At 32.1% G+C, this 12,845-nt stretch overlaps 2 protein-coding genes across 2 annotated transcripts; both read left to right on the top strand.

The window, feature by feature from the left end:
- The first annotated feature begins 1,725 nt into the window (after positions 1-1,725).
- LOC142617055 (uncharacterized) lies at positions 1,726-5,156 on the top strand. The gene is made up of 4 exons (XM_075789751.1): positions 1,726-3,997; positions 4,100-4,196; positions 4,295-4,382; positions 4,479-5,156. Exons 1-4 carry the CDS (start codon positions 1,726-1,728, stop codon positions 5,154-5,156), a joined length of 3,135 nt encoding a protein of 1,044 aa, XP_075645866.1.
- A 217-nt stretch (positions 5,157-5,373) lies between these two features.
- On the top strand, positions 5,374-7,550 carry LOC142617054 (uncharacterized). The gene is made up of 7 exons (XM_075789750.1): positions 5,374-5,449; positions 5,548-5,780; positions 5,858-5,890; positions 5,951-6,061; positions 6,157-6,249; positions 6,934-7,035; positions 7,113-7,550. Exons 1-7 carry the CDS (start codon positions 5,374-5,376, stop codon positions 7,548-7,550), a joined length of 1,086 nt encoding a protein of 361 aa, XP_075645865.1.
- The last annotated feature ends 5,295 nt before the right edge of the window (positions 7,551-12,845 follow it).

Below are 12,845 nucleotides of genomic sequence, written 5' to 3'. Positions count from 1 at the left end.
AAAAAACTTTAGCACTTTTTCCTTTTTTTTTTATAAATGCAAACCTTAGCACTTAAGCATATTAAATAATCCTAGTAATTGCCTTGTGGTTGTGTTCAAAGTATAAATTCAGCCAATCATATTATGCCAATCACATTATGCTCATGTTGTTATTTTTATGAATTCCATTGTAATTTACATTATTTCATTAATATGGATTTTTATATTTTTATCATTCCATAAATATAAAACTATTATGTTAATATGAGATAATTGTTAAATGTTACTCGTACATATGGCCAACCTTGATTAGTTTGTCGAGGCTCCCTCTTTACTAATATCCAATGTCAATATATGATCTACATTTAGACAGAGACTACACTCAGGACAATGAAATTATGAAAACATGTTTATATAATGTAAGCAATATGTGACAATCCTAAGGGTAGCACAGTTATTTGGGATCATCTTTTATGAAGGGGAAGTTATTACTTTTAATTTTCTGTTCCCTTTCCCTTGGGACCATCTATATGTGTGTACTGTTTCCTCAAACAACAAATATATATATATATAGACACACACACACATGTGTGTGTGTGAAAGAAAGATAAGGTAGCAGTAGCACACAAGGTTCTGGAATTTTAGCCGATTAGCTCTACTAGTTAGGTGGTCTTCACATTGAAAAATATATAAAGAAAAGTATAAAAAAGTAGAGAAGGAAAAGTACCTACCGTTTGTTGAGATTGAACTATAGTTAATATTCATGAATAACTTTAATGCCCGTACTTTTCTTCTTTCTTAACAATGTAGTAATGTATTATAGCTCAATCAAAGAACTTTAGCACTTTTGTTTCTCAAAATGACAAAAAAAAAAAACAAAAAAAAAAAAAACTTTAGCACTTTTTCCTTTTTTTTTATAAATGCAAACCTTAGCACTTAAGCATATTAAATAATCCTAGTAATTGCCTTGTGGTTGTGTTCAAAGTGTAAATTCAGCCAATCATATTATGCCAATCACATTATGCTCATGTTGTTATTTTTATGAATTCCATTGTAATTTACATTATTTCATTAATATGGGTTTTTATATTTTTATCATTCCATAAATATAAAACTATTATGTTAATATGAGATAATTGTTAAATGTTACTCGTACATATGGCCAACCTTGATTAGTTTGTTGAGGCTCCCTCTTTACTAATATCCAATGTCAATATATGATCTACATTTATTCCTCATTTGATCACCTTAAGGGTCTACCATTATAATAAACTTTCATCTGAGTAGGAACCACATTAGAGTCCTTCCATAGTATCCCATATGCCTTTTGGGATATGATTTTACAAATTCTCTTTTGTAACGCACAACTGAAATTATGACCTTTTTTATTTCAAAATCGTAGAAACAGTCACTTGCACCTTGCTTCATTTATAGTGAGGACATTTTGTTTATACAAATGAATATGAATTGGTTGCCTCCTCTAGTTGACAATAAGCTTTTATCTATTGTATTATATAATGTCTCAAACTCTACATTGAAATATTCTTTTATGCAAGCTTTTCCATTGGATTTAGTACTCTTTTCCGGTTGAGGACAACTTAAGGTGTGTCTCTCATTGAAGATTTTTAAAAACTTTTAATTCAACTTTAGATGTAACGGAATTGGGTAAAGCTCAGGAATAGAGCTCTTCCCGAGTATAGACAAGGAATTAAAGACTTCCTTGATTTTGCATTTGAGCATACAACAATGGGGGATAAAATTTATTGTCCGTGTAAAAAATGCAAAAACTACTTTGCAAAGACCAGAGATGATGTTGAGGTTGATTTGCTTACTATTGGTATTCTCCCAAGTTATACTCGTTGGTTTAGACATGGTGAGGAGAGACATTTTCAAACATGTGATATTTTAGATAGTGATGATGAGTCAGATGGGGATGGCTTGAGTGAGATGGTAGAAGATTATTGTGCAGCCTTTAATGCAGCCAGTAATGTAGTTGGAGATTCGAGTGGCGATGGTACTCCTGAAGAGCCTAATGATGATGCAGCTAACTTTTTTCTAAAACTAGGGCATAACGAGCAGAAACTTTTTCAAGATTGCAAGTATACAAAACTGTCTTTCATTGTGAAGTTACTTCATATTAAATGCCTTAGTGGTTGGACAAACAAATCGTTTACTCTATTGCTTCAATTGTTGAATGATGCGCTTTCTAAAGTTATTGTAGAGTTGCCAAATTCATTATATGAGGCAAAGAATATGATTCGGGATTTGGGTCTTGATTATGTGAAGATAGATGCTTGTGAAAGTAATTGTATGTTGTATTGGAAGGAAAATTCCAACAGAAGTGAGTGTCAAGTTTGTGGCCTCTCAAGATGGAAATCAAGTGAAGGGAGTGTAAGGGGTAAAAAAGTCCCTCACAAGGTATTGCGCTATTTCCCAATAACACCAAGGCTCAAGAGGTTTTTCTTGCCAAAAAAGACAGCCTCCTACATGACTTGGCATCATGATAAGCGTGTTGATGATGGTCTATTAAGACATCCAGCTGACTTTAAGGCATGGAAAAATTTTGATGAGATACACGAGTCATTTTCTTCTGAGAAGCGCAATGTTAGGTTGGGTTTAGCAAGTGATGGGTTTAATCCATATGGAAACATGAGCACCACTCATAGCACATGGCCCATTGTCCTTGTTCCGTATAATTTACCACTGTGGATGTGTATGAAGCAATCTTATTTTATGCTAGCATTGCTCATTCCAGGACCGAAAGGTCCTGGAATTAAAATTGATATTTATTTGCAACCATTAATTGATGAGCTGAACAAATTATGGGAAGTTGGTGTTACTACTTTTGACTCCTCTAGAAATCAAAATTTCAATATGCGTGCAGCAGTTTTATGGACAATTAATGACTTCCTAGCATATAGGATTCTTTCTGGTTGGAATACAATGGGTGCTTTGGCATGTCCTTCTTGTCATAATGAAACAAGTTCTTCCTATTTGCAAAATGGAAGAAAGTTTTGTTTCATGGGGCATCGACGCTTCTTGCCAATCAAGCATAGATGGAGATTGGAATCTAAGAAATTTGATGGTAAGAAAGAGATTGGTTTATCCCCTAAACAACTATCTGGAGATGATGTGCTTAGTCAATTATGTGATCTTGAATTCTTGATATTTAGGAACGGTGCGAAGAAGAGAAAACATGATGAGTTAAATGAAAAAGATAATTGGTTGAAGAAGAGTATATTTTTCAAATTACCATATTGGAGAACCTTATTATTGAGAAATAATTTAGATGTTATGCACATTGAGAAGAATGTGTGTGATAGTATAATCGGGACATTGATGAGTACTAAGAAAAAAACAAAAGATAACTTGAATTCTCGTCTTGATCTAAAAGCCATGGGCATTAGGGGGGAACTACATCCAATATCGTGTGGGGAATATTTAAAGCTCCCATCTGCATGTTATACTTTATCTGTCAACGAGCAAAGAGATTTTTCTGGATTCTTAAAGGAGGTAAAGTTTCCTGATGGTTATTCCTCAAACATTACTAGATGTATGAATCTAAAAGACCGGAAGATATCTGGACTTAAGAGCCATGATTGCCATATCTTATTAGAGACCTTACTTCCTTTAGCAATTGATGGATTGCTGCCAGAAGAAGTGTCTGCAAAAGTGTCTAAACCACTAATTGTGCTGAGTAATTTCTTTAAAGCACTTTGCTCAAAGGTGCTAAGTGTGGATGACTTGGAGAAAATGGAATCTCAAATTTCAATAGCACTTTGTCAGTTGGAAATGATATTCCCTCCATCATTTTTCGATGTTATGATGCATTTACCTATTCACCTAGCTGGTGAAGCTATGATTGCTGGACCTGTCCAATATAGGTGGATGTACCCGATAGAAAGATACTTGCAAACACTAAAGAATTTTGTTCGTAATCCTGCCTATCCAGAGGGTTCTATTGCAGAAGGGTATTTGATAGATGAATGCTTGACATTTTGCTCAAGATATTTTCATGGTATTGAGACTCGATTTAATCGAGTTGAATGAAATTAGGATGGAGATCGTTTACAGACATATGAAGGATTGCCCATTTTTTCTCCAAGTGGTCGTGCTTTAGGTAGGGGATATGTCTCACGTCAACTTAGTCAAGAAGAGTGGATGCAAGCACATTTATATGTCTTGAAAAACTGCGATGAAGTGCTCCCATATATTGAGTAAGTTGAAATGTAGTTAATATTAATTTCTCATAGAGTTCACTTTCTTCTTAAACTTCTAAGTTGTTTACAATGTAATTGCATCTTTTGTTATCTAGGGAGCACAAGTACATGATTCAACAAGCAAGTGTTAAGAATGTAGAGAATCGACATAAAAAACAGTTTCGAGAGTGGTTTGAAAGTCACGTAAGTTCTATCTATATGGAAATTATTATAATTGTTCTATATGTTTAATTTGAGTCAATTATAATGATGTATTGATTTTGAACTTGTTTTGAATAGATTACTCAATTATATGATGAAAGGAAAGTGAGCAAGCAACTCTTTGATTTGGCTCGTGGACCATTAGAAAAAGTTGTATGTTATAATGGGTATATTGTCAATGGTTTTAGATTTCGAAAAAATGAAGTCGATTGTAGCAGAAGAACTCAAAGTTATGGAGTCTTGGTAAAAGGAGATGCAAGTACGGGCAATCGTGATTATTATGGTGTTTTAATTGATATCATTGAGTTACACTACATGGGAGGAAATAAGATTGCAATGTTTAAATGTGAATGGAGGGATGTTGACCATTGTGGTAGAGGAATTATGGTTGACAAGTATGGCCGAACTCTTGTGAATGTAACACGTTCATTAAAGAGTAATGAACCTTTCGTGTTAGCATGCCAAGCCGAGCAAGTATTTTATGTGAAAAGCATAAGGAATCCTCAGTGGCATTTTGTTATAAAAACAGAACCTCGAAATTATTACAATATGCCATCTCCAAAGGAGGAAAATGATGATGATGAAGAAGATGATGATCAAGAGCCATACCAACAGAATGATTCACATGGGCATCAAATGGGTTTCACAAGTACTGATGATCAAGATGATGCTATTATTTCATTAGATAGGGTGGACATACCTAGCAGACTTGTGGATATGGATGATGTTGATATGAATGATGTTGATATGAATTAATGAGATTAAACATTTCAAAATGATTGTAATTTATTTACTTGAAAGTTATGTTCTTGACTTATCTAGATAGTTACATGTTCATTTGTTTTATATCGTGTATTTATGTGTATGTTTCATTTATATGGTAATATGCGTGTATTGACTAAACTAATTAAATATTCATATGATAAATAGTGCTAACATATATTGGATTGATCAAAGTAAGGGGATTCTATTAATGGAAAACGAAGGTAGCAAAGGAGGAGTTGACACAAGTGGTGCTAATGGAAGTAGAAATAATCTGACTCATCAAGGTAAGTTTTAAATTATGCTTTCAAGTTTTTTAATACTGTATTGAAGATACTATTCTAGTAAGTTGAGGTGATCTTTATTTTTATTTTTCTCCCCATAGGGAAGAAGAAAGGGCGTGGGCCTACTCGGAATCTTAAACTGGCCAAAGAGTTCAAGGGAGGGGAAAGATATGAGATTGGTTGGTTGAATGGAAGACCTGTAGGGCCTCATTCTCGTGATTTAATAAATGAATGTACAACACTTGTTAGGGCACAACAAAATGTACCTCTAAAGTTCACAGATTGGAAAAAAGTACTATACATCAACAAGAGGAAGCTTTTTGATAAAGTATTGGTAAGTAATATAATAAAATCTAGTAGCAGCTTCTATGATTTTTTTTATTTGTGTATTTATGTTTAATTCTATTGTAGGAGTATTTCAAAGTTGAGGGTCGAGAGCAAGAGGTTTGGCGACAAATAGGTAGCTCTTACTCAAATTATCGTGACTCCCTAAAAAAAAAGTAGTTTAAGCCATATGGTGAAGCAATTGAAGAGGCACGAGCAAATGTTCCACCCGGACTCGAGAAGGATGATTGGAATTGTCTCGTGGATTTGTGGAGCCAGAAAGATTATATGGTATCATTACAAAGAACTTTTTATCAAATTTATTCTTAACTATTGTCTTGTGGATTTGTTGGTTTATGGGACTGACTTATCATTCTTAAATGTAGGACTTGTGTTTGAAAAACAAGGAAAATCGGGACAAAAACGATATTATTCACACTTCTGGTTCAAAAAGTTTCCAACAACGTAGAGCGGAAGAGGTATATCGAAGCAAAATGCTTACTATCCACAATTCAAAATATAATTGTTAGTTTCATATATGGGGTGTGATTGTTGTTACTTTCGTTAGTTAGCAAAGCCATTTTTATATAGTTATATTTAGTTTTTCTAGATTCTGTTGCGTTGAATGTGAATGGGTTGCCGGATGGGCGGTACATATAAAAGTATGCTTCATAGGCTCGATCAATTCTTAAAGGGTAAATTTATTTTAGTATCGGATCATGTTTTTGATGTAAGGTTTGAGAGTATATTTTTCTTGGTAGCTTTTGATTGAAATGAAATATTTTTTATGGTTAATGTTATATTTTCTTCTGTTTTTTTAGAGTATTGAATAACACAATAACAGTGTTATGATTGAAATACAAAGCCACCTTTACTACATACTCTGTAGAGGAAGTTGTACACCTTATTGTTTAGGCGTTTTGGGGACTCTGTTTTGCCATTATATGCTGATGGAAGTTCTAACTGCATCTAGTTGCTTGGTTATCTGTTTTTGGTTTTTGATTTATAGCAAAGAAGTTTATCAAAGTTTTGGAATTATGGGAACTTGTTTCATAGCTTCATCTTCAAATTATTGTATGATGCCTTGGGGTTTGTTATCTTATTAAGCTTCAACCTTTATCCGGTTTTATTTCTCACTATTCTATTTGTTTTTCAAATGGTAGAAAGAGAAGACAGGTCATAGTCCTAATAGAATTGAATTATTTGACATCACCCATGTGCAAGCTAATGGGCAAGCAGTAAATGAATCAACACAAGATGCATTGGTATGAAATCTTCTAATTATATTAATATAGATAGTATATTTTTATGTGGTTTTGTTGCAAGTTACTTTTCTTTTTAGGTGGCATTGAGGAATCTTACTACTCAAGTGAATGAGGGGGCATTGCAAATATCTCAAGATCAAATGTTTGTGGAGGTGTTTGGACCTGAGCGTCATGGACGAGTTCGTGGCTATGGGGCTGGAGTCACTCCTACCATGTTATGGGGTTCCTCCTCATCTAGAATATATGATCTTGAGAAGCGACTCCAAGAATCTGAACAAAAACGCTTAGAATCTGAACACAAACAAATAGAGGCTGATGCAGAGTTGAAAGGAGAAGTAAAGCACCTCAAAAGCATGCTCGAACAACAAGCTATTCAAATGGTAGAACAAAGAAGACATTTTGAGGAACAACAAGCTAGTCAAATGGCTGAACAAAGAGCACATTATGACAATATGATGATGCGGATGTTCAGTTATATCACCTCGCAATCAGCCCAATCTAGTAGTGATCACTAAGGTATAAAGATTAACTCAAGCTAGTGACTGTTTTAGTACTATTGGATAAATTTGGATTGACTTGTTGAGTTGTTTACACTGAGTTGTTATATATATTTCCTTATTGGGGTTTGAGACTTTAAGTCATCATAAAGTACTGGTTATCCATTTTCCTTTTTAGATGCATTATATTTAAACTTTCATGCCTACTAAAGCATAGAATATATTTAAGAATTTTTTTCCTCTGTTGTAATTCAACTTTCAAGTAATAATTATTTTTTCCTCTGTTTCAGCTCAACAAGCAGCATTACAACATCTGTTATGCTTGTAGCCGATCAAATTATTCTTGTGATTTTTTTGGTTTGGCTATTGTGACTGATGATGATCCGTCTAAAGAGGACTGTTAGTTCCCAGTGATGATTTCTTATGGTTCTCCATTGTTGCTGCATAGTGGACTTTCAGATACCTTTATAAGAATCATTGAGGGATTTGTGTAGTTTTTGATTCTGCTAAACTGATAAGTGATAGGCCTAGACCTGTGTGTCTGTTAAAGCTATGGTATATTGAAATTTTCCGGGGGGATTTTATAGATGCTTCTCTCCCCTAATGATTGTTTGATCATACAGGATTGTTGATACTTTTCACTTTGTGTATTTGGGTTCTTGTGCAGTCCTTTAATTTCTTGTTTTAAGCTTTCTTAATCAATTGCCAGGTTTATGGTTGGCATCAATTTGCCACCACTTGCTACCATGTCTAACTTCATGAATGTATATATATATATATATATATATATATATATATATATATATATATATATAGTGCATGATTGTGGTTTTTTTTTTAAATAAAATAAAATCTTATTTTGAGGGTCAAGAGACCCCTTAAATAACCTTATTTATCAAGGGTTGTAAGTATAAATCTTTTAAACCTTGGTAAAAGGTTATTTAAGAGTCTCTTGACCCTCAAAATAAGATTTGAGCACTTGTTTTGAGGGGCACAAAGGCTCTCAAAATTTCTTTTTCAACGGTATATGTTTCAAAGGTTATCAAGGGTCGAGTGGACTCTTAAAATAACTTCTTTCAAGGTTTTTTAATACTTTTTTTAGGGGTTTTGACCCTTGAAAAAAGTCTAATTTGTTGTAATGCAGGTATAAAGACTTGTAATATTTTTAGATTCGATCTTCTATAAAACAACCCCTACCTAATATGTTCTCTATTAGTTGTTATTGTTATCCTGGAGATGGATAATAAGGCCTTTCCGATTTATTCAATTAAGGTCTTTCCGTTAATTTTTGTTCAAATTTTTAGGAAAAAAAAATCTTAAAAATACTTTTCAATTATTAATTGAATTTTTTAATTTAAAAAAATTGAAGAAAAATTTATAAAATTGAAAAATCAACCACAACATATAACAAAAGTTGATAGAAAATCCTTAATTGAATAAACTTGAAAATTAGAGGACTGAAATGAAAAAAAAAAAAAAAAAAAGTTAGAGGACCGAGTTGAAATTTGAAGAGACTTAGAGATTCAGTTTGCATTTTACCCTATATTTAATTATTACCTTTTTTTTTCTAGTCAATTAAATTTTGGATCAAAATGTAATTTTGAAAATTTGTATTGAAAATAATAAGCTTGGGCCAAAAAAATTACCTGAAAATTTGTGAATATTTTCATGGCTATTACTTTTGGGTATGATAGAGAAAATTCAATAGCTAGCTTCATCATTTTTGTGATTTCTTTTCATGTGGTAGTTTTTGTAAAGGACAGACAATGGGCGTTTCAAAAGGAAATTGACGTACATCATATTTATATGACAAGGGATTTAAAGTGTTTTAGGTAGTTCTCACGAGTCACGATAGGTATCGGAACAAAAGTTGGATTAGAAGTTCTCACGTTAGGTATAGGCACAAAAGTAGAAAAAATAAATAAATAAAGAGTGTTAAGTGATTTCTACGTTGGGCATAAACACAAAAGTTGGAATGGAAGTGTAAAAGTATTGGAACAAAATCAACTTAAGGGATAAAGTCAAGTTCGACATGCATTTAAGAAGTTTCAAGAATTTTTCACTTGTATTTCATGAGTAACTAGAAGACTTTCTCGTGATGCACGAGTACTTAAGTTCATATAAAAAAAATTTGTACTATTTTTTATACTTCATGTAATATATATATATATATATATATATATATATATATATATATATATATATATATATAGAGAGAGAGAGAGAGAGAGAGAGAGAGAGAGAGAGAGAGAGAGTTTGAACCATAGTTTTAAAACCGGAAAAGGGACCAGTTCCCGATTTAACTCGGTTCTTGATTGGTTTTTTCCCGATTTTGACCGAATCGGTTCTAGGTTTGGTTCAACCAGTTCAACCAGCCGGTCCGGTTCGATTTTCAAAACAGTAGTTTCAACCAATGACATCTTCTCTTAATGATAAGTCTTTATCGTCAGATCAAGACACTAATCGATTTTTGGTGCAGACGGAGATTGAACTCTAGATATATTATTCAACTATCAAAGATTTTATTAGTTGAAATAATTAAAACCCTTTTGAAAATTAAATATACTACATGTCATTAAAAATAAAGGAAATGTAAATTATAACAATTGATATAATTTAGTATATGTACATATGATTTGAATTCACTCACAAATATAATTTTTTTTATTAATTTAATTGCTATTTTTTTATATTTTTTATTGGGTGCATTATTAAATTTGCCTTTGTGTTTTGTTCTTTTTATTTCAGTTGTTGCTAAAACAGCTAAACTTGAGCAGGAATGCCATATTCAAAATTAATTGTTTTTAAATATAAAATTTAGACAAATAATAATCTAAATTATCAAAACCCTTGTATCTTAGTGATATTGGAAGAACCTAAATTCTTCTCAAAAGAAAAAAGAAAATGCATGTATCTCATTAAACAAATAAAAATATATTAATATTGTTATTTTAAAAACACTATTATTTTTTTTTCTAAATAGAAAAGAATATGAAAAATGAAGCTTTCTTTGATTTTCCAACAAAAGTAAAAAAAAAAAAAAAAGACAAAGTTTAGCTATAAAATTAGGCCACAACCAATTTCGTGTATTAAGAGCGTAAAGGACAAAGCTTTCATTAACATTTTTACATATTTCGAAAATTTAACCATTGGGTTGCATGATCTTTACGCTCTTAATATACATGTCAAATTTTGTGCCAATAGAATATTATTTATTATATGATCTATAAGATTATATTTCATGCATAATTTTAAATTACAAAAATTTACAATTTAAACAATTTCTTAATGACATGGCTAGTAATCTTTATTTTTCTAGAAATTTTATATGTAAGGAGGATAGAAGAAGAAAATGTAACCCAAATGTAGATTTGTCAAAATTCACCTATGATAAAAAAATATTGAGTAAAGTTATGGTTTTAAGCTAAAACTAATTTTGTAACTAAATTTTGTCCAAAAAAAAATTAAAACATTTAGGTGATTCTCACGTTAGGCATATAGTCATAGACACAAAAGTTGGAATGAAAGTGTAATATTTTTGGAACAAAACCAACACATGTGTTTCATATGGAACTAACAGATGTTTCGCGCAATGTACAAATACATTATAAGTTTATATAAAAATATTTTTTTTATAATTCATGTATATTACTCATTATGTAATATTATATTCAAAAATTAATTATATTACACCTCATTGAAAAGAGAGAAATGTAAATTGTTATAATTAATATAATTTAGTATACGAACATATTGTTTGAATAAACTTATAAATATTCAATTATAAGTTTTAGTTATTTTCTTTGATTGGGTGTATTATTAAATTTGCATTTGTATCTTTTTTATTTATTTCAATTATTTCTAAACTTGAAGGATTGTGAAATTCAAAATTACTTTTGTAATATAAGTTTTAGAAAAAAATAATATAAATTACTGAGACCCTGTGACAGTACTTGGAAGAACCCAAATTTATTGTGAAAAAAAGAGAACCACATAACTTCCTTTTTTTTATATTAATCATTAGTGCACCACCTATAAAAATATAATTACACTTAAAAATAAATGCATGTACCTCATTAAAAACATAAAAATAAATTAATATTTTTCTTAAACTTAAAAAAATTTTAAAAAATTAAAAAAATAAAAAACTCTTTGATCTTGGTAACACTGAGAGCCTCTTGAATGGGGAAAAATCTTGTATGCATCAAGCGCACCTTTTCCTTGAATGGAGTGGCATGTCATCACCATCTAAACATTTTAATTTAACACATCAACAGTTTGGTAAGTAGTCATTGGAGGATATTTAGGAAGGATTTGTTGTGGAGGAGTGGTTTGACTAGTTTCCTTCCACATGTTGTGGATAGTAGGCCTACAAAGGGAGTGAGAATCAAAGGAGCAGGCCCAACCCAAGGTGCATAAAGGAAGGACTGAGCATGTCCGTGATTCTGGGGATCCATCCTGGTGAAGCCCTACACTGCAACCCAATGCTTAGCTGACAAATCACCCACCTCAGTTTGCAAAGTGGATATATTAGGCCAAGGTATAATTGTGGCTCAATCAACATAAGGCCAAGGAATCAGAGTTTAGACATTCATCTCCGCATTAATTAGATGTTCCCGCATAACATGGGTTGCATGTATAACTAAATGACCGGCCTGAATAGTTCTCCACACCCATTAACCCACTCAACATCTCCAAAAGATGGAAGAGATACTTGATGGGACAAGTATCATATGAGCTCCCTTAACATAATCCATTACTAAGGGAAGGATAAACTAGTAGAAATAGTATCCATTTCCATCTAAATAGGGGGTTAGAAATACAGAGAGAGAATGAAAATAATTTTGAGAGAGAGAGAGAGAGATTGCCTTCACTTGTTAAATGTCTCTGCTTTGTGTGCTACTGTGGTATTGCACTTATTATCATCATCTTGCCAAAGTCCCCTAGGAGGGCTGAGTACTACTTGATAGGTGATTGTTGTAAGTAGAATTGCAACCACCAGAAGCACATTGCGCATTTCATTTGATAATGTCATCATTTCACAACCATATTTCTTTAAAAAAAAAAAAAAACCTCCAAACATCCTGGTGACCTTAGGCAATCTGCCAATGGCGGAGCCACATGCATGCTTGGGGGGCCTTGGCCCCTCCAAAATTTTTAATTTTTTTTAAAAATATAGGTATATTTTATAAATATTTAAAGGTTATATGAAAAAATAGGAGCCCCCCCCCCCCCCCAAATAGAAAGCATTGATCAATTAATTTAGTAATCCTTCTCAGAGAGAGAGTTTAGAATTGAGTTGATATACAATTG

Source organism: Castanea sativa, chromosome 11, assembly GCF_040712315.1.
Source record: "Castanea sativa cultivar Marrone di Chiusa Pesio chromosome 11, ASM4071231v1".
Classification (NCBI taxonomy): Eukaryota; Viridiplantae; Streptophyta; class Magnoliopsida; order Fagales; family Fagaceae; genus Castanea; species Castanea sativa.
Note: the sequence above shows the minus strand (reverse complement) of the source record. Positions and strands in the feature narration are given on the sequence as shown.